Genomic DNA, 25,966 nt, shown 5'->3' with positions numbered 1-25,966 from the left:
ATTCTGACTGTGCATTTAACTCTTTTCAGTCTACATAACATAACACAGGCAATATATGATAATATATGCCTATAATAGTTGCTTAACGTCTTTATAATAAATGCATCAAAACTATTATTTTGTATAATTTGTCTGATGATGATCAATTGTCAATGTTTCATCCATCCATAACCAAGAGAATTACTAACTTAAGAAGATTTTACTATTCTACATGAATCAATGTGATTTTGGCCTTTTATCATACTTTTCAGTGTCCCACATTAGGAAGCTGCAGATTGTCTCAGACGACTTGCACTAAGATATCTGTCTACAATTTATTTTATGAATGTTATCTGCATTTTCTCTTTTGATTTGATTAGGACACATCCTGGGGGTTTTAAATTGGTATTGGTGTGGATTTAGATGGCTACAAATCGCAAAATGTCACATAAGTCTGAAATGCAAAAAATGTCCCATAGGGCAATTCACCCTATATCGTACATTAAATCAGGAGGGCAGACCACAAATGCTCCGTATTGTCATTTTTCATACTTCGTTTTTATTGATATAATCATTGTAATTTCATAATTCTATACTCAAACATTTATATGCCTATATGAAATTGGAGTAAATAGTGTTTTGGTTCATCAGTTATATAACAGTCGATTAAATTAAATAAACCTTGAAACAAGTAATAAATAATGACAGTGCTTGTTTTCTTCATGTATCCTCCAACACTCCAGCAGCTGCCTTACTGTTGCCATGGTTACGACTTCTGTTCGCAAGACCAGCGTAAACTTTCTCAGATTCTGCAACGTTGTTTAAAAATGCTGTATTTACGTTTAAAACGTTAGAATACATAATACTGTTATTTTTGTACTGCTTTACGCGCCTTGCTGCTAATACTTTCATGTCCTCCATATAGTAATAAGCTAACTTATATATTACTTGGCAGGAACACTCGCAAATCTGGTTGTTGTTACCATTAGCCAATATATTTATTTGTGGTAAATGGCAAGGTAATTATGAAGAAACATTCAGGCAAAAGACATTTTTTCCAGTATTAATACAGTACAGCAAAATTTTATACAAGAAATCAATAAAAACCAAAGCCAGTGTTTCCCTCCGGTAACTTGAGTTTACGCATGAGTTAACAAATGACAACCATAGGCCATAACAGTACAAGTGTTCACGTGCAAATACGATCAAACATGAACAACCTCAGGTCAGGTGAATGTTGGTGTTATACAGATGGAAAGCACTGTGTGTGTGTGTGTGTGTGTTCTTCCAGAGCTGCGTTTCGCTCCAGATGTAACGAGAGGTCCCTCATGCGGACATCAAACAACAACAGTGGATGCATTTTCGTCTTCCATCCTTAAGGATAAGAGTCCAGTCCATCTTGTTGGTTCACTTTCACTTGGAGCTGGTGTATTTGGTCACGGCCTTTGTGCCCTCGGACACGGCGTGTTTGGCCAGCTCTCCCGGCAGGAGCAGGCGCACGGCCGTCTGGATCTCCCGGGATGTGATAGTGGAGCGCTTGTTGTAATGCGCCAGGCGCGAGGCTTCTCCGGCGATGCGCTCGAAGATGTCGTTTACAAACGAGTTCATTATGCCCATAGCTTTTGAGGAGATGCCGGTGTCCGGGTGGACTTGTTTCAGTACTTTATACACGTAAATGGCGTAACTCTCTTTCCTGGTCTTACGCCTTTTCTTATCCCCCTTCTTCTGGGTCTTGGTGACAGCTTTTTTAGACCCCTTTTTGGGAGCGGGCGCTGACTTCGCAGGTTCAGGCATTGTATCGGTTTTTCACAAAAGCTCAACTGTCAGACTCGTTATGGTATACGAACGAACTGCGCACATTACTGCCCCTTATTTATAGAGTCGGCATGCAAATAAGAGTGAGCACAGTCTCGGTTTCGATAGGACGACTTCCTAACGTCATGGACCAAGTTTTGAGTGGCTATTGGCTGTTTGCTGTAGAGTGAATCCATCCAATCAGAGCACACATCCGGGTATATATACCAATCCCTGCTTACATCACAAGCGAAAGCGCATTTGACTACCAACGTTAAACGAGACGATACAAGCCAAACAAGCGGTTCTTTTGTTGTCAAAACATGTCTGGAAGAGGTAAAACCGGTGGGAAGGCCCGCGCAAAGGCCAAGTCTCGTTCATCCAGAGCTGGACTTCAGTTTCCAGTCGGACGTGTACACAGATTATTACGCAAGGGAAATTACGCTGAGCGCGTAGGCGCAGGAGCCCCCGTGTATTTGGCCGCTGTCCTGGAATACCTAACGGCTGAGATCCTCGAGCTGGCCGGAAACGCAGCCCGAGACAACAAGAAAACGAGAATCATCCCCCGTCACTTGCAACTGGCTGTCCGCAACGACGAAGAGCTCAACAAGCTTTTAGGCGGCGTTACCATCGCGCAGGGCGGAGTGCTTCCAAACATCCAGGCAGTGCTGCTGCCTAAGAAAACCGAGAAGCCTGCCAAGAGCAAGTAACAGGCCTTTACGATCACGGACAATGACACAAACGCAGCTCCGCTGGTTTGAGTCCAAGATATGTTCTGTTCCCTTCTTCGCGTTATATTGTGTTTTTGTTTTAATGAAGACGACAGCTGCATCTTGTAAACTCTGATTTATTATAATTTTTTTCTAATGTTGATGATTGCTCTTTTGGACAGACGCACTCCCCTCATACAAGAAGAGATCTACACCACCACAGGCTATTAATGGCCATGGGACATTTAACCTGCCATCACGGTGGACTAAAGAACCTCCATTTGCGGGGTTAACAAACATCAGTAGTTTATTGTATATGGACCAATGTTGGTTACATTTTATTTGTCACCGCTTTAAATTACATGCAAGTCATGTTCTTTATCTGCTGTTCAGTGGTTATGCTGTTTCAATAAATGTAAAGTGCCAGTGGAAGGCACAAAGAAGAAGCCGTGATTCATTGTTTTTCTCGAAGCCGCATTGTGCTGCGCATAGTCTAATATAGAAGCTTTAATTAGAACTCTATCAAGTATGCTACAGCATAAAGAGCACTTTTTTTTTTTTACATTAAGAAATTGAGATATTAAAAATAGAGAACTCATAATTATGTAAATATGAGTTGAAGATAAAAAAAAATAAACATAGGCATAATGTCTCCTCATGGGCATCACCATGTTGACATCACATGACCATGACATGTCACACAGCCAGTTATTGACAATAATAATTTACTTGGTCACCAACTGCTTACTGTGCTTTACAGATGAAACTTAAACACATCTAAGCAACAAATATTTACTCAAATTTAAATTTTACAATATTATAAATAACTTATTGTGCTGAAATAAAAGAAAATAATCTGATTACCACAAATAAAATCCCATATCCATTATATAATTATTCATACCATTAGATATATGCTAATTTACACATTTTTGGCAGTTTCTGGGAATGGCGTTAAAAGTTGCACAAACAATACATACCCCCGCTTTCACAGACAAGACTTAAGCCTAGTCCCAGACTAAAATGCATGTTTGATTGTTTTAAAGCAATTTGCGCTGGCATATCTTAAAATATGCCACTGCCATTGTTTTGTCTCAAGATGCACAGATTGCACACCTGTAATGTTTTTTTGTTTTTAAAGCCACATTTATAAAAGCTACTTAAATGCCCTAATTGAACTAAGGCTTAATCCCGGCTTAATCTAAACCCTGTCTGTGAAACCGGGCCATTATGTTTCTTAACTTGTGAACACTGCTGTTTCCTGTTAAAAGGACAGTGAGTGATGGTTTTTTTGGGGGCTATACTTCAAAGGTTCATTAAATGGTGCTATTTACCAGTAGTAACAATTTGAAGGATTAATAACTGACTAATTAGAGAAGTGCAAATATCAATAAAACCAATCAAACTAATTATCAGTTTATCGCGACAAACACAAGTATATAAAAACAATACACATACTAAAGAGCTCCTCTTCAGCAGTGTAACTGCATGTTCCAATACAGTCATAAAATCTATTAGCTAAAGCACTGTGCTGGGTTTGATGTCATTCTGAAGCCATTGTTAATTAGATTTCTTACTGAACTTTGCAAAGTTAAGCGTAAATAGATCAACACCATATTACATATTTGAAACTCTTTTATTGTACAAACATAACCCTTGTTATGTTACAGCCTTTATGAATGAGTCAGCCCTACTTAATGGAAAAGAAAATGCATCCACAGAATTCACATCTGTAGTGTGCTTAAGACTACGTTAAAGGGTTAGTTCACCCAAAAATGAAAATTCTGTCAGTAATTACTCACCCTCATGTTGTTCCAACCCCGTAAGACCTTCGTTCATCTTCGGAACACAAATTAAGATATTTTTGATTAAATCTGAGAGCAGTCTCACTCCTCCATAGGCTTCTAAGACACTATAACGTGCTGTCCCAGAAAATGCATTAAAGACATCGTTAATATAGTCCAAGTGACTCCAGTGGCTCAATCTTAAGTTTATAAAGCGACGAGAATACTTTTTGTGCGCAAAAAACCCCCAAAATAACGACTTTATGCCACTATTAATTTCCTTCTCTCTGGGCCTCGAGTTTTTTCACGTAGTGTAACTGCGTAGTGCTTCTGTGTTGTACGTCACACGCATCACACACATGACCAGCGTCGGCCAATAGTGAGCCTACGTGGTGATGTGCAACACAGACGCGCTACGCTTAAACACTACGTGAAAAGACTCGAGGCCCAGAGAGAAGGAAATGAATAGTGGAATAAAGTCGTTATTTTTGTTTGTTTTTGCGCACAAAAAGTATTCTCGTCGCTTGATATACTTAAGATTGAGCCACTGGAGTCACTTGGACTATATTAACGATGTCTTTAATGCATTTTCTGGGCCAGCAAGTTATAATGCCTTAGAAGCCTATGGAGGAGTCAGACAGCTCTCAGATTTAATCAAAAATATCTTAATTTGTGTTCCGAAGATGAACGAAGGTCTTACGGGGTTGGAACAACATGAGGGTGAGTAATTACTGACAGAATTTTCATTTTTGGGTGAACTAACCCTTTAAGTGTCTAGTTGTATTTACTTCAAAAACTTTGTAACAATTTTGTTGTGACATTGTTAATTAACACAAGTGCTTCATAGCCAAGATGACCATAACTTAAATTATTCAAATAATTTCCAGCAAGGAAATTAAGAACCTTGCATTTATTCAAGCCAAAAAAAAAAGTTCCCTCTCAAATCATAATGATGCTTTTAAAGACAACATGGTTTTCAGAAGTGGCAATTACATGAAATATTACAATAAATGTAAAAGTGAATTAAATAATGTTATATAACGATTTCGACAGAATTTGGAATATAACAACATATAATCTCCATTTTTCTCTGACTTTAAGCCTATTTCTCTGCGTACCCTTCGGTTTTCATGTCATTGAGCCCCAAGTCTTCGTTCTGCTCAAAGGTCCTGGTGTACTTTTCAATCTTCATTTCTGGATCTGGATCTGGGGCATAAACATTCTGCAAAAAGGAGTCGGGTGATTAGCCTTCACATAAAAAGAACAAGATATATACATCCAAATGTAAAAAAAATTAATAAAAATAATCGCACAATTGAAGACATTAAATCTGAAGCTTAACCATAAGATATCTTAAGATCCTTTAAATAAGACAATGTTTTATTTTGTATTATAAAAAAAAAAAAAAAGTTTAACTGGCCTCACCTGAATATAACTATTGCCTGTCGGATCGTCCAGGATAATATGCACATCCATTTCCCCCGCCATTATCTAAGAAACATTTAGTAAACACATTAATTCCTTGACAATTTCAAACATAACTAAATAAATGAATAAGTCTATATTTATTTATTTAAAAAAATATATATAAAATTTTTTTTATATATATATATATATATATATATAATTAAGTTCCTTTAAGACGCCCCATTTTGAGAATAATGTCATTGCATTTAACAGTTCTGTTAAGAACATTAACAGAAATGCTAGTAATATCATTCAAACCTTGTCAATCTTTTGCCCAAAAAGCTCCAGTTTCCCTGCTCTATCCGCTGTAAAGCTGTCTCCACACATGAAGGGATTTTTTGAAACAATCTAAAATAAGCATAAAAGCATAAAATTAGCATAAAAGAGGATGTTTGTTGATAACAACAAAAGCCGTTAGCTGGGCTTTGATTCCTACCAGATCTTTGATGTCCTTGAGGAGTCCTTCCAGCGTAGTGAACTTCCCTCCGACAGCCGCCATCCCCAACTCAAACTCCAGCTCGGGAATCAACACGCTACACGTCTCTGACTGTTACACACATACATTACACATGAATGATGAAAAGATAAAGTATGCTCACACAGTGTCACATGGAGCCAAACTCACCTTCAGCAGGTCTCTGGACATATCTGAAGGGTCGGTTAAGTGGAGAGTTATTCTGGTTCCCAGCTCTTCTGTGGCTCCTCCTGATTTCACCTATTTAATGATGTCAATGATAAATTCCAGTCCATAATACAAGAACAGCATAAAAAAAAAAAAAATACACAAACATATAGCATGGTTTATTATTCTCACCTCATTGGTGCGATGTCCACAGCTGTCGCAATTAGTGGCCATTATTATGACCTCTTTAAAGTGTGGAATTTCTGCAATTGGGTTAAAGGGACCAATAAACTGCTTTCTTTAAATTATGACCCACAAGTGTTAGACCCATATCTCCATGCAGTGCCATTTTCACAAAAGAATATTACACTAAAATGCTAGCGAAACTTAGAGCTGCTAATTTTAGCCACAACTTGAAATGAAAATTTCCAAGGGCTCCCATGGTACTAGGAGTGGGCAATTTATCAGTAGACACGATTAACCGGTAGAAATTTGTCAACCGGTAGAGATTTTGGACTACCGACTATCAAGGTTACGCTCACATGAAGTTGCTGTGCTGCGCGGTCACAAAGCTTATCATTTGAATGTGTGTTTTTAAGCATTGTGGTTTAAGTGATTTTAAACCGTTGAAGCACAGTAAGCAGAGAAAGACAACAATTCTCTATATGAGCTCACTATCAGAGAGACTGTTTCTGAGCATTGTCTGAGAGACACATGGTAATGAATGGTAAATACACATACTTATGTGTCAAAATGACCATCTCTGCAAGTTAACAGTCATTTATATCTTAAGTGAACGTCAACAATTGAGAAAGAAAAACGCATGAGTATTTTGGGCTGCGTTTACACTGCAAGTCCTAATGCACGCAAACCTAATCTTTTGACCATATTTGTTTTTTTTGCCCTGCCTGTTTACATTCACTTCAGACATGCCTGGTATCCAATATCTGCGTTTACATTAATCCCTGCCCAAAATGATTCTGTTGGTGATCGCTTTACTATGCGACATGGTTGGCCCTCGGGTTTTGAATGGGCATACAAAAATGATTTTATAATTCATGTCGGGTGGCCATGATTATTTGCCAGCATGCACAAGTTAAAAGCTGTCATGGATGTTTGCAGTGAAAAATGTGACTGAACGGATACAGACCAGAAAATAATGGTAATTTTCGTTTGTTATTTTATCTACAGCTAGATGTTGAATTCTGAAGTGAAATAAAGTTGCGTGGTAAGATTACATATATTTGAATGAATTTGAATGAATGAATTAAAGGTATTGCGTAGGATTTTTTACTTCCGGGTGGATCACCTATACTATTGGTCCTCCTAATTGTCAATCATTCTGGTGAATCAATCAAACTTATTCAAAAAGTGGAGAGAATCCTCCGCTATACCTTTAATGAGAGAGAGAGAGAGAAAAAATGTATAATGTAACTTTTAGTAGTGAAGCGGGTTTTATCTATACATTTCACGAAGTTGAAAACCACTTTCTATTCGAATTAATGTTTCTGTGTGCGCAATTTTGGTTCCACCTCAATAAAAAAAAGCTGCGAGTTTTAGTGCGAGCGCATACAGGGAAGTCTGCTTCATAATACGACATTAATTAGTAATAAGACTCTAGTTTTCGTTTTTGTGATATTGAAAATGGTGACGAATTATGAAATTACAATGGTATCAAATTTATATCAAACTTATTTAAAGCAAAAATAACCATATCGTGATGATACATAATATCATTGTGAAATAAAATGGCTTATATCGAGAATCGTGAAATAAGATTTTGGTCAATATCACCAACCCCTACTTGGTACCATCATTTGTTGAACAACCATTTTCTCTGCATTCAAATAAATTAGTAAAGCAGGATATTAAAAAAATCTACATGGAAAGCCTCTGTTATTTGGTTAGCAATTTAACACAAAGATTCATTTGAAAATGCATGTTGTTTGCTAGCGTACTTTAAAGGATACGGACAAGCTTCATGTTTGTGTTGGCTGGGGCGTTACATTCTGGGCAGTTAGTGTTGAACACTAATACTTCATTTCTCATTGCATCTATATCATCGACTGTCTTTTCGTCTTGTTTTTCCTCTACCTGAAAAAGAGATGGTGGAAGTTGAAGAAACTGTAATCTTACAGTTCTGCACTCCTTGCTCAAGTCAACAGCAGAACAGATTCTGTAGCCGTTTCTCACCTCTATTCCTAGCGCAGCGTTGTGTTCAGCTGTCCTGTTGTAATACGTGACAGAGAGAGCCGTGTCTTTCTGAGGCACAAACGGGTTCTCAATAAAACTATTCCCAGATGGATCATCAATAATCTGCAGACAGAAGACAAATGCGGCATTCATTAGTTCATGTTAATAATACTGTTTAATCCTTTGTCAGGCGCATGGAATCTTTCTGAAGTTTACCATCAGCAAAACTTACTAAAGTGAATTCCTCTTCAACTTCTTTAATTTTTTTCAGCCTCTGGATGAATTCATCTATTTTTTCAGCAACAGCTGGATCTGTTCCCTGCAGTGTGGAGAGGAACAAACAGAACTCTTAATAAATAAATATATACAAACACATAGGAACAAAAACAGAACACTTAATAATTATATATATACACAATATAAAACAAAACGCTTTGCATAAATAGTTCACACCTGATGAAACATACAGAAAGAACAAGGCTTATTAAAAAAAGGTGCACAGATAAAACACCCACCTTTCTAACAGGTTGGTCTTGCTCTAAACCCGCCACTGCTCTGTCCAGAAGGCCCTCAATTGTTGACAAGGCTAACCCATTATAAAGAAGACAAAACGTTATTAATGATAAACTTGCAAACAGTATTTATTATAATTTGCAAAATATCATTCTGCAGATTAAGTCTACTACACCATAAAACAAAATTGAAGTTGAGTTACAGGCTGTAATTGCATTATAATCCATCAGAACATCAACTTTTCAATAAGAGATTTGTACTTTAGTTAAGAGTTCAAAATGAAAATACATAACTTACAGCCCTTCTGTGTGAAAGGAGGAATTTCAAAATCAAGTTGTGGAATTCTGGTGGACGCACTGTCCGACTTTACAACCTCTCGATTCATGTCCTGCACAAAAGGAAAAACTACTTGCTGATTCCTGAGAGAAACTTCAAATGGGACTACATGAGATGTGTGGATCAGCTCTAACGGAATCAGTTGTTAAAAACGAATCATCCACCCACCCCTATTATTTTCTCAGATTAGATAACCATACCTGATCGTCAAATTACAGTTATTCAAATTCTCAGTGTTAAGCGTGATGATGGTTACTAAACACTGAAGTAGTCTGCTTTTAAATAAACATTTATTTAAAGCAAAAGTTCTTCTTTGGAAAATTTTTATTTCTTTAATAGCCTAAATCAGGGGTTGGCAACCTCTATGGCTCACGGGGGGGTGGCACATGAGCAAAAGCGAGAGATGTGTATGTATTTCAGATTAAGCACTTCAGATTCGCGCAAATGTCACTTAAAGGGATAGTTCATATTTAAAATTATCCCATAATTTATTCACCCTCAAGCCACCCTAGGTGTATATGACTTTATTCTTTCAGCCGAACAGAATCGGTGTTACACCAAAAAAATATTCTGGCTCTTCCAAGCTTTATAATGGGAGTGAATAGTAACAAAGATTTTGAAGCCCAAAAACGCACATCCATCCATCATAAAAGTAATAAAGTCCTTCTGAAGCAAAGTGATGCGTTTTTGTAAGAAAAATATAAATATTTATAACTTTATAAACTATAATCACTGGCTTCTGGTCACGGCCGTACAGGAGTCGAGTTCTGGCTGAAGAGTGAACAGATGCGCTTTTTTGGGCTTCAAAATCTCAATTACAATTCACTCCCATTATAAAGCTTGGAAGGGTATCTGGATATTTCTTAATATAACTGTGTTTGAAAGAAGAATGGATGGCTTGAGGGTGAGTCAATTATAATATTGTTTTAATTTTTGGGTGAACTTAGCCATTAAATGTTCAGTGTCACATCCTTAAGATTAACACACAGTTGTCTTCGTTAAAAATAGAGAGATCAAATTATATTACCAGTGCTTATACCGCTCTCGCTCCCTCTTTGATCTAGAAATTGATTAAAGGTAGGGTAGGTAATCCTTTTTCTAAAAAAAAAAACATTCCAAATTTGTTTAAACTGTCTTTATATACCAATACATAATTAAAATGTAAGTACTCTGAAAAAGAAAATATAAAAATCTAGTGACTGTAGACCTTTTAATCTGCAATAAACACAGCTCATTATTTCCATTCACTCCCACCCCCTCCCTTCTGAGCTCCTTCCAAAGCCACACCCCCAAAACACATGAACGCGCGACGCCAAACGCTCAGGCTGGAACAAGACGCATTTATTACCTGAGACGAGTGGAGAGGAAGGAGCGCAGTACATACAGTGACATCACGTCAGAATCACATGTAATAAAATACCTAACTTTATCACTATGAATATAAACAAATAAGATTTCTTTTAGTACTCACTATCAAGCTAGCATATCGATAATGGTAAAGTGTCATTCGGTAACGAGCTATATTTATAAGGCAAAGCTAAAAACAGGTTGCATTGATACACGTTTTTCCATTACCATCAGTTACACTGTGATGAAGGTGAATTTCGTCTAAGATTCATAACATATACGGTGTTTTGCATGTAAGAGTTTCCATGATGAAAACATTGTTGACTCTAATGAAGACTAACGTACACTCCGAGTCCGGAGACAAGTACCGCATCGTCGGTTCGAGGACAGGTCCGGGGTTGAGGGCGAAGCAGAGGAGGTCGTTCAAGAGTGCGTCTGATTGGTTCTTTACATTCGCACCGAATGGCAGTGATTGGTCAGAGTTTTTACTGTCCTGCAGCTGCTACAGAGGTCTGATTTTTTTCATTCCTTTTTCTAAACACATAATGTATTGACTACTATCAGGATGGAAGGACCATTTCACCCAGTATAAAAAAAAGTGTTTCTGAACAGGATTACCTACCCTACCTTTAATAAAATAAAGCCCATTCTGTTGCTTTCTTTGACATGTCGTGAACTGCATGAAATTGACCAAAAGAAAACAAATTTTATGGAAAATTGCTCCCATCATTATGTTGAAAAACAATCTAATCAGAATAGTTTCTCTTCTGTATATTTTAAGTTAAAGCTGTCAAATTATTAAGCAATATCACATGTGGGGTTTTTCCTTCGTGCTTTATATAATGACCACTAGGAGAAGCTCTAGGCATGTTTTCTTTGATTGGTGGTTCATACGTTGTTGAAAATTGACGAGTGACGCACTTTTGTTGCGTTTTACGAGGGGTCTTTCTTAAAGTATCAATATATTAATTTTTTTTATAAATTATTTTAGCAATGTAATTTTTATTACTTGACCCTCCCGACATCTAAAAAACAGTTGATGGTCAAAGTTAACAGTCCATACCAACAGTTCATTATTTTACACATAATAAACAAGACAAGACATACCTGTTTGGTCTTTACTTGTAAGGTGTACAGCACACCCTGCTCTTGTATGCGGCCAGCAGACTGGATTTCTGTGTTGGTCCAGTTACAGTGTGGACATGTAAAGGAGCTGATGATGATTTCTTTGAAGAAAGGGATCTTAGTAAACAGAAGACGTGTGCTTCCCTGGACAGGTCATAAAATTGGCATTAAATAAATAAAGTAATACTTGATATATGTATTACCGAATAGTAACAGTAATAATAATAATAAAGCTGCATATGTACATTTTTATAACAGTTCATGCACAAACTCTCAATCACTGTAGGTTGATGATCTTCATCATCTGCATTAATGTCCTTAAAAACGCCGCCGCGGACGCGCTCCTCCTCAATAACTGACATATTGCCAGGTACTGTGGGTAAAAAGTATTTAAACTGTCCGGTTTACTGGTAGAGGTGGTTATAGTGAGTGATGTTCTCGTTCTGCTAGAAGTTTCCAGCAGCCTTCGCAGTTCGCACGTTTTTGGTAATATCCTCATGTGCGTTGAATCACCACCGGGTCAGACTCAGCTCAACTTAACAAGACGTGTCAAAATAAAAGTCTTGACTTTATTATGGTTAGGGTTAGTTAAACGAATATTTAGTGCATTCATGTATGTCATTGTTCATTTCATGTCTTGTATCATGTATTTATAATAAATGCAAACTCGTCATTAATCACACATGAACACAATACTTCAATAATGGTTATACGGTTGCTGGATAAAATACTTTCTCAATAACATACAGGATTTGTTGAACATTGTTTTTTAATGCCGGTTTCAACGTTGACCCAAAAACACTATAGGCCTACACAATTTTTCGTTTGAACTAGGGTTGTATGAATGTGCCTACACGTTTTATTCAAACTAGAGCTCGTCTCACAAACAGAAGGAACCCCATATGTTTTACTGTGCGATTTCCCAACTAAAATGTTTAGTTTCCAGACTTCACATATAAATTATATGATATGGATATATTAGGACCGTATAATACGTTAACATTATTTTGCTGGCATTGATAGTTTCAAATCAGCAGCCACCAGATGGCGCTCCATCAGCTTCTGTCTTTTTGCCTCATGCTTTCAAGTCTTCTAATGTTAAGAGTTGCCAACCCTGGCAAGATTCTATCAATGAACGAATTCTCAGTGGTCTGAAATATGCATGTAAACAACCACATAAGGATTTCACATGGTTCTGACCACATCATTCTTGTGAAGAAACTCTTATTGGCCTCTAGCATCTCATTCACTGCAGTGGACTTCATGTTGACCATTCATGTCATATAGTGTCCTAGTCAGAAAATCATCTATTGGACTCATAGCAGACTGGAATTGCATGAACCGCCCCTTGGTGGCAGAACCTACAAAACTACTGGCTGGAATACAATGTAAAATATGTATTATAGGCTACTTAATGAACATGCAGATATAAAGTAGGTATGTCCATCATGCTACGCTATAAAGTATGACGTGCTCTATCTAGGTTGTGCATTGAAATGGGGAAGTGTTTTTTTTTTGTCTGCGTGGTGAAATGGTCAGTGGTGTAAATTTGAGTGTGTGATTTTTTTCCCCTTGCGAATAAAGACCTTCCTGTTCCTGCCCAGTTGTTTAGCGTTTTTGTGTAACAGTGATGACACTTGTAGTGACGCTGTCAGGGTGCTCTCATAGATTAAAAATAGATTTTATTCGACCATCCAACAACGTGATGCTTATGCTAATGGTGACCAATAAAATCTGAATAATTTATTCACATAAATATCCAGATATAAACACAAGATTTTGTGAATAAATAGTACAAAATCTAGAGGATTACAAAGAAATACATCTAAAAAGATATATATAAATAAATAGAATGGTTACTTTTAAATTAAATAAAACATTATATTAAAAAAAAAACATATTCCCAAGTTTAAAATACATTTTGAGTTCCAGATTTTCAACACTGAAATATTCTGCCAAAGTCAAGAGATGGCCAGTGTAGAGACTGGATGATTCATCACAACTGAGGAAGGTTATTGAAACTGATGAAGATCTTTAAGAGACCTAAGTATATTACAGTAATATATTATATTATGCTATACTACCATTCAAAAGTTTGGGGTCAGTAATACTGTGAAACACTACAATTTAAAATAACTTTAAATATATATTTTAAATAAAGGTCCTCTTTCTCTGACCTTTACCATGACTGTTCCCTGCTGGTGGAATGATCTGCCTAACTCAACCGGAGCTGCTGAGTCCATATAGCCACGTTCAAGAAATGGCTGAAGATGCTTCTTTTTCGTCAGCACTTGATCCAGTAATACAAACACTTTCTCTTCTATTCTATTCTATTATTTAAAAAGGTCATAGCACTTGCATATTGTCGTCCTACTGTTAGTTTAACTGCTTCTATTGTTCTCATTTGTAAGTCGCTTTGGATAAAAGCGTCTGCTAAATGAATAAATGTAAATGTAATGTGAATATTTTAAAATGTAGTAGTTTATTCCTGTGATGGCAAAGCTGCCTTTTCAGCATCATTACTCGAGTCTTCAGTGTCACATGATCCTTCAGAAATCATTCTAATATGCTGATTTGGTGCTCAAGTAACATTTCTTATTATTATCAATGTTGAAATGTTCTTCTGCTTAGTATATTTAACTGTGAGGCATTTATTTCAGGATTTTTTGATTAATAGAAAGATAAAAAGAACAGCATTTATTTGAAATAGAAATCTTTTGTCGCATTATAAATGTTTCTGCAACTTTTGATTAATTTAATGTGCAAAAGTCTAAAAGTATAGTTTCTTTTTAAAAAATCTTTATATTATATTATATTATATTATATTATATTATATTATATTATATTATATTATTATTTGAACATTCATATATTAGGAAATTGTTAAGTACTCAGAATTTAAGTCTGAATTAGACATACAGTAGCATTTGACTGAACAGATGAGAACTTAATAGGTCAAAAGTGGGCAAGTGTGAATTTTCTAAACGAGAACCAACCTCTGGCCGAAATGCCCCTGAAACTTCACACATTAATTCGCACAGGGGAAAAGACCATGACATCTCATGATGTCATGGAAGCCACTCTCTTTAAAAGAGTCTAAGCAGAGGAAGTGAGCTTCAGAGTTCAAGAGCGTGCAGTATGGAGATCAAAACCGGCTTTGTTGTTCACATTCTGATGTTGATTGTAGGAGGTAAGACAAACATATTTCTTATTTGAAACGGTTTAGGCTATATCTCTGACTTACTAAAGTGGCATTGTGGTTTAATAGTTTGTGGATGTATTAATGATTCGTTGAATTTAATTAAAAAAATTATCGTAAGTGGTTGCACACAATTGATTTTAGCTACATTTAAACAAATGCATTAAGTTGAACTTAATCAATTTTTGTTCAAATTAATGCATTTGTTTAAATGTAGCTAAAATCAACTGTGTGCAACCACTTACGATAAAAAAATTGATTAAATAAATTTTTTCAGAGGTTACGTTGTCCGACGTGTTGCTTTCAGTGTTTTATTGTATGATGGCGTTTGATAGATTTCTACATAATTTTAACAGTCATTGTGCAACTCGTTTAATTTATTACTACAGATTGGGTTGAAAGATATAACTTTAGTTTTTACGTGTACTCACCTTGTGGTATAGGAACAGGAAACTATTCTTGAATACAGTATCATCACAGCAGTGGATGTAAAGCTTTTCAATAATGGACCTAAATAATGAAAAACAGTATCAGTGAATATAACTGCACATATTTAAAAATAAGTTACATTATTAAATGGAATTAAGTTCAAAGGTGAATAAAAGGAATATTAAATTTGCCCTGTGACGGTTTTAGTGTACTATAACTCCCACATAAAATTGCACATTAGGAAATATAGGTCATTTTACATATGACTAAAAAAATCACACTCCCATGTCGCCTGATTTAGAACTTCATCTGTTTGATATGTTTACACCTCTGTGAATAACGTTTTAACACCACTGTTTCCTGTTCCAGCGCCAGCATGTCGCTTTATGTGTCACAGTGGCAAGTTTTCTCTCGCTGCAAGATTGAACCACACAAGCAAATAAAAGACCACTTACAGCAGTCACTCTAATGCAAAGTGTAGCCCCTTCTCACTTTCAGCCGCAGCTAGCGAGAGCGCTGAGAATACGCAAATGAGTCAGAGCAGAGCGTAGGGTGTCTGCGGTCTTACTGCCCCCTTATCAACCTACTGTTCTTCCATTAAACTAGCCCACCTCTGGACTGTATATTTAGCTTTGATCAATGTCTTTGGTTGGAATGTTCTGTTAAAACTTGACGATTCTCACTTACTTATTTCCTTTCTGAACAGGAATAAGAGAATGTTCCGCAACAAAGTACATTACAGTGGCAGAAGGAGACACACTGGCATTAAGATGTCCACGAAGAAATTTAAGTGAGAATGCATTCATGGAGTGGAGAAATCCACAAGGTCATGTTATGTACTTCAACAACATCAAAGGTGAGGGCAAGAACACTGTATATTGTGCGAAAACCATTGAAAAACACATTTCAAACACTGTTACATTTCCTCTTTGTTGTATTTCATAAACATTAAAGATTTATTTCATGTTCCCGTACAGGTCTACGAGATTCAAGGAGCAGCATTTTTACTTCAGACAACTCTGAATATGTGTTACTCCTGTCTAACATTACCTTCGACGATGAAGGGCTTTATAAATGTCTTCTGTATGACGATAAAGTCGTTTCAAAAAGATTCAAAGTAAAAGTTCTGGGTAAATATAAATATTTTATCACTCATCTTTTCTGAAAGCATGCATAAAATGATTTGCAGATGAATAATGGAATATAAAATGAGACTCTTTTTGATCTGGTCACAGGAGCCCCCAAAATAGAAATGGCCGAGTATGAAGATAAAACAATCCTCAAATGTTCAGTGACAGCGAATGGCAACCCACCTGAACTCTCTTGGCGAATCAGTGGGGTTGAAATTGAAGGTAAGTTACGAGAAGTGTCTCAGTTTGAGTGGGCAGACAGTTAGGGGGAAGGCAGTTTCCAAACTTTTGACCGGTAATGTGTGTGTGTGTGTATATATATAGCATATATATTAGTTTTTTGAAAGAAATGAATACTTCTAATCAGCAGGAATGCTTTAAATTGTTGACATTTATAACGGTACAAAAGATTTATCTTTCAAATAAATGCTGTTCTTTTAAACTTTCTATTCATCAAAGAACCCTAAAAAATGTATCACAGTTTCCACAAAAATATTAAGCAGCACAGCTGTTTTTAACGCTGATAATAAGAAGAAATAATGTTTCTTGAGCAACAAATCAGCATATTAGAATGCAGGCTTGGAGAGCGTAAGACACTTCTTTTAAAAACATTACAAAATATAACACACAGACATAGGCCTACTGTGAAACAGATAAATTGACAAATAAAGTCCCATGCCTTCTGACATTTCACACACTGTGAAACTACTAATACCTCGTGAAAAATAGAGGAACCACAATATTGTGGTACGATCAATAATACATTTAGGGTGTTTCTCATACTAGTTGAATTAAAAATCACAGATTACTGAATATGCCCTGTTTTGCCCTAACAGCTCTACCCAATACCTTGCGGGAGGGAAGATCCAACAGGTCACTGGCAGTTAGCATCTTAACAATCAAAACTCATATCAGGGAAGCAACAGTGATGTGCCTGGCAAAACACAAAGATCTCCCAAAACAAGTGCTGGATTTTATCATCATTGAAAATCACTGTAAGTACCACAAATGGTACATATAACCAGTTTCAGTACATTAAACCAGTTCCGCCATGTTTGCTTACATCTCACCACCACCACTGATTTCCCAAGCATGTGACCAAAACCAGGAGCATTTTGCCATATATGACATTAGCCATTATTAGAAAAGGGAAATGAAATATTAGGGGATTTTGTTTGGCTGTGCTGCACAGAGAAAGTTAATCTGCACTTTGGAGTGTTTGGTAGTTTCCAATTTAAGTGAATGTGTGGTCCACATTAGAGTGATCAATCACATGATGTAAGGGAAGTCAGCTATTTCTCTGAACAAAACAGGCTGTGTTCCCCATTCAGAATAGACACACTAACCACATATATAAACAAACACTTTCAAAAGTCCGATTCTTATACGCAAACGGTCAACAGTGAATGTTTTTATTGTGTCTTCACATAGCTGTTACGGCCACCACATCAAGGTATTCCAGTTCTAGAGATGTGCTAAAAACTGAGACAATGACCACTGTCACGTCTGCTCCTGCCATTAGCAGTACAGGTGAGTGTTTCTCTTAATTTCATGTGTTTGGGCAAGTAATGAAATATGTGATGTCACACCAATTACACTACATAAACTAGGAGTATCTGAGCCAGCACTTGACAGAATACTTTAAATACAGCTCAGATAAAAATAAAAGCAAAACCCCCTTCTGTGTGAGGGATTCACATAAAACCACACACCAGTAATAGAAATTGCCTCTCTCCTTGTAACTCTCTGCCTCCACCTACTGGTAGCTAGTGTGCACACAGTCACTTCTAGACAGTATCTTACCTTTTTGTTTTTTAATTTTGATACCTCACAACTGATTAACAAATTCACCATCTGATCACAGCACACATGGAACTGTCGTCAGAAAATACCGAAGTGCTCCCAACAGGAGACAGCACTACCTCAAACCACAGACAAGGTAAATTATGCAATTTTGCATGACAAAAAACGTATTAACAATATTACAATTTGTGTGTTTTGTATAAGGCTTTGTGATTAATTAATTTTCTTTGTGATCTCTTTTAGTAGACGAAAATTCTACTGCAACAGATATAAGCTTGACAAGTAAGTGTTCATATTCATATTAAATTCATTTCATATAAACATGGCATATTGAACATAATATACCATTCATTTCCTGCTTATTTTATGTTGTAAAATTAATCTCAAATCTACCTTTGCATTTCAGCACAGAACATAAACTCTTCGGAGTCCACATCACCTGAAGGATTCATAACCAAAAATGGCACCAACTCACAAGGTGTGAAGCTCATAAAAAATAAAATGCTTCATTGTCAAGCCAGCAAGACAAAATTTCCACCTCGTTCTCTTAAGTCCAAATTAAAATAAAAGCAACATGTAATTAATGACGTTATTAAAGATTGCAGTGATAAAAATAGACTTTTCCTTATGCCTTTGTGATGCTATCCTAAGATGTCATTTGATGATAATTATATTACTTTGTGTATTTGCAGGCCTTGACATAGGGGACCAAGACAAACAATACAATCGTAAGGAAAGCTCACCACTGCTGATCCTGCTGGTCACAAGCCTTATCATATGTTTACTTATTGTAGTCATCTTCTTTGTGATCAGACTGCGAAGGGCACATATAGCCTGGAAAAAAGGTAATAAAAGATTATTTATATATTTTAACTTTAATTCAAGCTTAATTTATATTCTAGGGTTTAGCTGCGATTTAATTCTGGATAGGCCTACAGTTTTTCATTTTAATCTGATTTTATAACAGAGAATGAAGAATCAGACCAGTCTGTGGAAAGCAGCAAATCAAAAGCCAGTCATGAAGAAAAGCAGTCCCAGGAGAGGAGAAGACAAGGTATAACCACTTAAACCATCTAATATGGTAGATCAAACACACAAGCTTTTGTGTCTTTGCACACTACTAATTTTTCATATTTCTCTTGATTTTCGGTCTAGGCTTTTGGAACTCAAATTTCACAGAATACAGAGTGGAAGAAACGCAACAGAATACAGAAAAGTCAACAGTTACAGTAGATGTGATCACTGAAACACAAGACAGTTCAAGAACAGCTTGTAACAAACTTGACGGAGCTTGCGTCAAGGAGACTGAACTTTAGAGGGAAATTCAGCTGTATCTGAATCTTCATCAGAGACTGAACTCATTTTGCAGTTCTGTAATGAACAATGGTGCTCACTAATCCTATTTTGGGAAAATTAAAAGATGATAAATATAGGCTTTTGTATATACTGGTAGCTATTCTGTATTTACATTGTTGCTGGTTTACATTATTTTTTATACTGAATGTAAAGAAGTGTTTTATTATGTGTCATTTACAGTTTAAAAACTTTAAAGTGCTAAAATTGGAATAGACTGCATCACATTTCAACATATAGGATAGAAACATTCTTTTTAACCTGAAATGGCTGCTGCTCTCTTTGTTATCAAAGTCCCTGTTTTAAAAGTCAATATGAATGAAATTTTTTATGAACTGTTTGAATTTTGTATGAAATAAAACTCTATTTTATGTAACATGTGAATGCTATGCTTGGTGAATCTTCAAACATGTGATATATGGATAAATTGGCTCAGTTTTTGATGTCTAACTTCCTCTTCAGTATTGTGTTAGTCAAAAAACAAAACAAAAACAACAACAACCATACACTCACAAATTATTAAGATTTCTGGCACCTAATATGTGACTTGTCTGTGTTTAGTGAATTCCATGAAATGTTGTAGACATTTCCTCATTTTTTTTTGGTGATTCGAATTGTTCGTTCGTATCGCCACCTACTGGGCTATTATGCAATGGCTTGTTTCCTCTGATTCGTTTACTTTCCTTTACTCATTGTTTCCTTCATATTCCTTTTCTCGATCATATAATATATTAAATAAACACATTTTTGACACTGCCCCAAACCCTAGATCTATCAGGGCTCAGGTTTCAGTCGGCGTTGTGTGTTCAGCTCCTCATGCGATGATATACAGTGGAGCAGAGATTACCAACCCATTGTAAAAGAGTATCAAACATGTGCTATATATTATGTGCTTTGTTAAAAAAGCATATAGTTAAAAAAAAATCCTATTCGATCTCTATGTAACGACTGATATACTTAACTAGACAAGACCTTTTGTTCCAAAACAAGGTCATGTCAATATATTTTGACTATATATTTTTTTATATTATATTTTAGACTATATTTATTGATACATTTTATTTATGTGTTTAATCTTTGCGTATTCTACTAAGCAACGCCTTCGTGTATTTTCTGTATCATCGTAGCATTTCTAGTGAATTTCGTTCATATATGTACAGCAGCAGCAGAACAAACTGTTCCGCATTGACATCGATTGCGGCAAACCCGAGGGGGATGGTCTGGAATTTTTTCTAACCAGTTTGATCCTTGGTTCTTCCTCAATGGGCGTGTCTACACGAAGTACTACGATTTTACATTGGTGCTTAGGGGTTGAAGTCTAGTTATCTGAAATCTCATTGGCTCAGCTACCGGCAATAAATGCTGTTCTAGAACATTCGATCCTTCTCTCTTACCGAAGCAAGGCGAGGCAGTTAGTCGCCATTCCAGCTCTCCAACCGGCATCTTCACTCATCTCTGTTATTTCCAGCCTGGTAAGGTCTTTGTTCTCTCTTTCTCGATTATATTGTATTTACAGTCTCACAGAAAAATAAAACCTTTTCTCTGCTTGCACGTTACCACAGCTTTGTTATAAAATGTTATTTTTAGAGGGCTAAATTTAGTTATTTAGTTTTATAGCGAATATTTTCCATATGTGCTGAACCATTATTAATAATAATTCCGTTGTTTATTGTATTTAGTACCGGTGAGTTGCATATTACAGGTAGTTTCACTTACCTAAATATGCTTTTAGGATTCACTCATGCTCATTTTCGAAGAAAAATCAAAGTGTGATAGATTAAGCTAACGTTACTCATTTTAACTTCTACAGGCAAATACTCGAGAACAATACGTTAAATTGAACTTAAACCGCAACTGGCACCTCGTGTAATCTTACCACGCGCCTCAACCGACCTTAATCTTTGGTTAGATTTACATAGTCACATAATACCGGTATATCCGACTTTAAATGTTAAGGCCTTAACTTAGCACAGTAATCGAAAAGGTTTGAAACTACATTTTGAACCGATTTCGATCACTGCGCTTCCGAATTCAGTGTTTGACCGTAGAATATTCTAGAAGCTCAAACCACGTGGTCTGACGCATATCCGCATGTGCTCCCGGCCTGGGCTTGGCATTGTGGTTTCACAACAGTATAGTTGGCTAATCAAAGAGGTCTAGATCACTTTTTCTATTAGTACTTAAGAGCACCTGACTTAATTTATCAATATTTCTGTTTTTTTTTTTCTTTTCCAGACACAATGTCCAAGGGACCAGCTGTTGGTATTGATCTCGGGACCACCTACTCCTGTGTAGGTGTCTTCCAACATGGAAAAGTTGAAATCATTGCTAATGACCAAGGAAACAGGACCACTCCAAGCTATGTAGCATTCACAGATTCAGAGAGATTGATTGGAGATGCTGCGAAAAACCAGGTTGCTATGAACCCCACCAATACTGTATTTGGTAAGTAGTCATTTTATAAATTCATTATTAAAATAATTCGCTGTGATGAAGTTGATTCCTTGCCATTCGTAGTTTCCACCAGAGGTTGAAAAACCAAAGATGGGCCAAGCACCTTCCTTGGATGTCTGAGCGAAATCCTTGCAATATTTTTATTTTTTTTATTTTGTCAAACCTCTATATATCCTAAACTTGTATCTATATCTTGTTCTCCTATAGATGCCAAGCGTCTGATTGGCCGCAGGTTCGACGATGGTGTTGTTCAGTCTGACATGAAGCACTGGCCTTTTAATGTCATCAATGACAATACCCGTCCCAAGGTCCAGGTTGAATACAAGGGTGAGACCAAGAGCTTCTACCCTGAGGAAATTTCCTCCATGGTCCTCACCAAGATGAAGGAAATTGCTGAAGCCTACCTGGGAAAGGTGAGCAATCATTCAGCTGTCAAGTAGCTCTGTTGAACTCCCCTTTGACTCGATGTGTTTCGCTATGATGAAGTTGATTCCTTGCCATTCGTAGTTTCCACCAGAGGTTGAAAAACCAAAGATGGTCCAAGCACCTTCCTTGGATGTCTGAGCGACATGCACTATGCTGTAGCTGAATTGTTAATATTGCCTTATGTTCCAAGTGTGCAACTAGCATCTTAACTTGCACTCTCCTTGCAGACTGTATCCAACGCTGTGGTCACCGTGCCTGCTTACTTCAACGACTCTCAGCGACAGGCCACCAAGGATGCTGGAACCATCTCTGGCTTGAATGTTCTGCGTATCATCAATGAACCAACTGCTGCTGCTATTGCTTACGGTTTGGACAAAAAGGTTAGTTAAACTTGAATGTTAAAGTAGCTTTATGAACTGGTGACCTTATTCAGTTCTTTTTAGCTTAAGTTTCGCTATGATGAAGTTGATTCCTTGCCATTCGTAGTTTCCACCAGAGGTTGAAAAACCAAAGATGGCCCAAGCACCTTCCTTGGATGTCTGAGCGTTTTATTCTGAGTGCTGTACAGCTTATTGATGGTTGTGCAGATATTTATTCTCTTGTTCCTTTTTCCAGGTTGGTGCTGAGAGGAATGTCCTCATCTTCGATCTTGGTGGTGGCACCTTCGATGTGTCCATCCTCACCATTGAGGATGGCATATTTGAGGTGAAATCTACTGCTGGAGACACTCACTTGGGTGGAGAAGACTTTGACAACCGCATGGTGAACCACTTCATCACAGAGTTCAAGCGCAAGCACAAAAAGGACATCAGCGACAACAAGAGAGCCGTTCGCCGTCTCCGCACCGCCTGCGAGAGGGCAAAGCGTACCCTGTCCTCCAGCACTCAGGCCAGTATTGAAATAGACTCCCTCTATGAGGGCATCGATTTCTATACCTCAATCACCAGGGCCCGTTTTGAGGAGCTCAACGCTGACCTCTTCCGTGGCACCCTTGACCCAGTTGAGAAGTCCCTTCGTGACGCCAAGATGGACAAGGCTCAGATCCATGACATTGTCCTGGTTGGTGGCTCTACTCGTATTCCTAAAATCCAGAAGCTGCTCCAAGACTACTTCAATGGCAAAGAGCTCAACAAGAGCATCAACCCCGATGAGGCTGTCGCTTACGGAGCAGGTGAGCTATTTAGATTTTTATTCTTACTGTTCATTCGCTATGATGAAGTTGATTCCTTGCCATTCGTAGTTTCCACCAGAGGTTGAAAAACCAAAGATGGCCCAAGCACCTTCCTTGGATGTCTGAGCGACTGTTGTCATTGCTATCTGACTTTCTCGAGTTGCCCAAGGTTCTTATTTTTCACTCTTCTGTTCCAGCTGTCCAGGCTGCCATTCTCTCTGGTGACAAGTCCGAGAACGTTCAGGACTTGCTGCTGCTCGATGTCACTCCTCTGTCCCTTGGAATTGAGACAGCTGGTGGAGTCATGACCGTCCTCATCAAGCGTAACACCACCATCCCAACCAAACAGACTCAGACTTTCACCACCTACTCCGACAACCAGCCTGGTGTGCTTATTCAGGTGGGTACCAAGTAATTCTGTTATGAATTTTAGTCTTGTCACCAAAGTCCCTTGAATCTCTAACATTGCTATCTTCTCTTAACTTCCCCTCTGCTCAGGTCTATGAGGGTGAGCGTGCAATGACCAAGGATAACAACTTGCTGGGCAAGTTTGAGCTTACTGGAATTCCTCCTGCACCTCGTGGTGTTCCCCAGATTGAGGTCACCTTTGACATTGATGCCAACGGCATCATGAATGTTTCAGCTGTTGATAAGAGCACTGGCAAGGAGAACAAAATCACCATCACCAACGATAAAGGTAAATCTTTCTCTTTACTAAAATATTTAATGACTATTTCTGCTGATCACTTCAGAGGTTAACTGAAAGTGTATTTCAGGTCGTCTCAGCAAGGAGGACATTGAGCGCATGGTGCAGGAGGCTGAAAAGTACAAGGCTGAAGATGATGTGCAGCGTGACAAGGTGTCTACCAAGAATGGTCTGGAGTCCTATGCCTTCAACATGAAGTCCACTGTTGAGGATGAGAAACTAAAGGGCAAGATCAGTGATGAGGACAAGCAGAAGATCCTTGATAAGTGCAATGAAGTCATCGGCTGGCTTGACAAGAACCAGGTACACTTTCCATCAGTTGAGACATTTGTTCAATCATGTGGCCTTTTGGTTACTTTTCTTAACTTGCATTGGCATACCCAAAGTGACTTAGCAACTGCTATTTGAAAACTTTCAGACTGCTGAGAGGGAGGAGTTTGAGCACCAGCAGAAGGAGCTGGAGAAAGTATGCAACCCCATCATCACCAAGCTGTACCAGAGTGCTGGAGGCATGCCAGGTGGAATGCCCGAGGGTATGCCCGGTGGCTTCCCAGGAGCCGGTGCTGCTCCAGGAGGTGGATCCTCCGGCCCAACCATTGAGGAGGTCGACTAAGCCATTCCAAAGCCACTATTGCTACCTCCATAGCAATGTTTACTGTTGCCCTCTGTAGTTGGATGACTCTAAAATGTTACTTTTTGTGACTTTTAGATTACTTCAACTTGCAGAGTGATTGTTGAAATTAATAAAAAAGGGGGATTAAGGGATCACATTTCCAGATCACAGGGAACAGATTTTCTACCTAGATTGCACAACCTATTTATCGACTTGTGAAATGTGAATTTCATAAGACGCTTCCAACTGCCTCAATGCTTTGAAGGAAATGAATAAAATGTTGACTTATTCCCAATGCTGCCTCTGTATTTTTTTTATTAAATCTTGTGGATATAAAATCTGTTTGTGTAATAAGGTTTTGACCTGAAATGCTTAAGTTTATAAAGTGGGTTGACTTAAGTTCTTTAAACCCTAAATATAAGGGGTTAAGTGTCAATGTGCTAAGAAAGGGCAACATGGACTTGAAATGCTCTGACAAAATCTGGCCTTTAGCTGTACGTTACCTGGTGAATTAAGTCCACACTAATCACTAGTGGGAAAATGATTAATTCTAATTTGAGGGAGTATAGACCTTATGTGCCAGAGAAACAAGCGCGCAGCCATTTTTAGAATATTGTCTTTGAACTAAATCTCTGGCATCGCTGAGTAATTAGCTGGTGAAGTGGATTTACTTAAGTTAACGAAAGTTCTCATGCGGATTATAATGTTTAAAGCAGATGTGTTAAATGTAAGTAGACATGGAAGATTTTAAAACGAGCCATTCACTCGAGATCAATGTGAAAAAATATAGACGAAAAGACAACGAGGGCAGC

The 25,966-nt window shown here is 37.5% G+C and overlaps 5 protein-coding genes across 9 annotated transcripts; 3 read left to right on the top strand and 2 right to left on the bottom strand.

The window, feature by feature from the left end:
• Nucleotides 1-1,359: 1,359 nt before the first annotated feature.
• Nucleotides 1,360-2,001, bottom strand: hist2h2l (histone 2, H2, like). The gene has a single exon (XM_084400491.1). The coding sequence runs from the start codon at nt 1,771-1,773 to the stop codon at nt 1,393-1,395; it is 381 nt and encodes a 126-aa protein (XP_084256617.1). The 5' UTR covers nt 1,774-2,001; the 3' UTR covers nt 1,360-1,392.
• A 6-nt stretch (nt 2,002-2,007) lies between these two features.
• h2ax1 (H2A.X variant histone family member 1) lies at nt 2,008-2,632 on the top strand. The gene has a single exon (XM_084400490.1). The coding sequence runs from the start codon at nt 2,097-2,099 to the stop codon at nt 2,481-2,483; it is 387 nt and encodes a 128-aa protein (XP_084256616.1). The 5' UTR covers nt 2,008-2,096; the 3' UTR covers nt 2,484-2,632.
• Nucleotides 2,633-4,103: 1,471 nt separating this feature from the next.
• zpr1 (ZPR1 zinc finger) lies at nt 4,104-12,392 on the bottom strand. 2 transcript variants are annotated; one of them, XM_084400489.1, is made up of 13 exons: nt 12,116-12,392; nt 11,853-12,014; nt 9,360-9,450; nt 9,065-9,135; nt 8,782-8,868; nt 8,550-8,672; nt 8,327-8,450; nt 6,549-6,619; nt 6,360-6,449; nt 6,171-6,281; nt 5,993-6,082; nt 5,693-5,758; nt 4,104-5,489 (listed from the first exon to the last, which is right to left on the bottom strand). In XM_084400489.1, the coding sequence occupies exons 1-13, from the start codon at nt 12,230-12,232 to the stop codon at nt 5,370-5,372; spliced, it is 1,323 nt and encodes a 440-aa protein (XP_084256615.1). In that variant the 5' UTR covers nt 12,233-12,392; the 3' UTR covers nt 4,104-5,369. The 2 variants fall into 2 exon arrangements, with proteins under 2 accessions (XP_084256615.1, XP_084256614.1); XM_084400488.1 differs by having other exon boundaries at nt 5,232-5,489; nt 8,327-8,672; nt 12,116-12,381.
• A 2,599-nt stretch (nt 12,393-14,991) lies between these two features.
• Nucleotides 14,992-20,232, top strand: crtam (cytotoxic and regulatory T cell molecule). Of its 4 annotated transcripts, none has more exons than XM_084400364.1 (12): nt 14,992-15,060; nt 16,205-16,354; nt 16,476-16,628; nt 16,734-16,850; nt 17,465-17,623; nt 18,060-18,158; nt 18,493-18,567; nt 18,675-18,713; nt 18,838-18,909; nt 19,124-19,276; nt 19,399-19,485; nt 19,587-20,232. In XM_084400364.1, exons 1-12 carry the CDS (start codon nt 15,009-15,011, stop codon nt 19,745-19,747), a joined length of 1,317 nt encoding a protein of 438 aa, XP_084256490.1. In that variant the 5' UTR covers nt 14,992-15,008; the 3' UTR covers nt 19,748-20,232. The 4 variants fall into 4 exon arrangements, with proteins under 4 accessions (XP_084256490.1, XP_084256491.1, XP_084256493.1 ...); XM_084400365.1 differs by having other exon boundaries at nt 14,995-15,060; nt 18,678-18,713; XM_084400367.1 differs by lacking the exon at nt 17,465-17,623 and having other exon boundaries at nt 14,995-15,060; nt 18,678-18,713.
• An 806-nt stretch (nt 20,233-21,038) lies between these two features.
• Nucleotides 21,039-25,449, top strand: hspa8 (heat shock protein 8). The gene is made up of 9 exons (XM_084400273.1): nt 21,039-21,256; nt 22,020-22,229; nt 22,446-22,651; nt 22,892-23,044; nt 23,280-23,835; nt 24,033-24,235; nt 24,334-24,532; nt 24,612-24,844; nt 24,960-25,449. The coding sequence occupies exons 2-9, from the start codon at nt 22,025-22,027 to the stop codon at nt 25,152-25,154; spliced, it is 1,950 nt and encodes a 649-aa protein (XP_084256399.1). The 5' UTR covers nt 21,039-21,256; nt 22,020-22,024; the 3' UTR covers nt 25,155-25,449.
• The last annotated feature ends 517 nt before the right edge of the window (nt 25,450-25,966 follow it).

The sequence above is a fragment of the Rutilus rutilus genome (genome assembly GCF_951802725.1).
Source record: "Rutilus rutilus genome assembly, chromosome: 25".
Taxonomy (NCBI): Eukaryota; Metazoa; Chordata; class Actinopteri; order Cypriniformes; family Leuciscidae; genus Rutilus; species Rutilus rutilus.
Note: the sequence above shows the minus strand (reverse complement) of the source record. Positions and strands in the feature narration are given on the sequence as shown.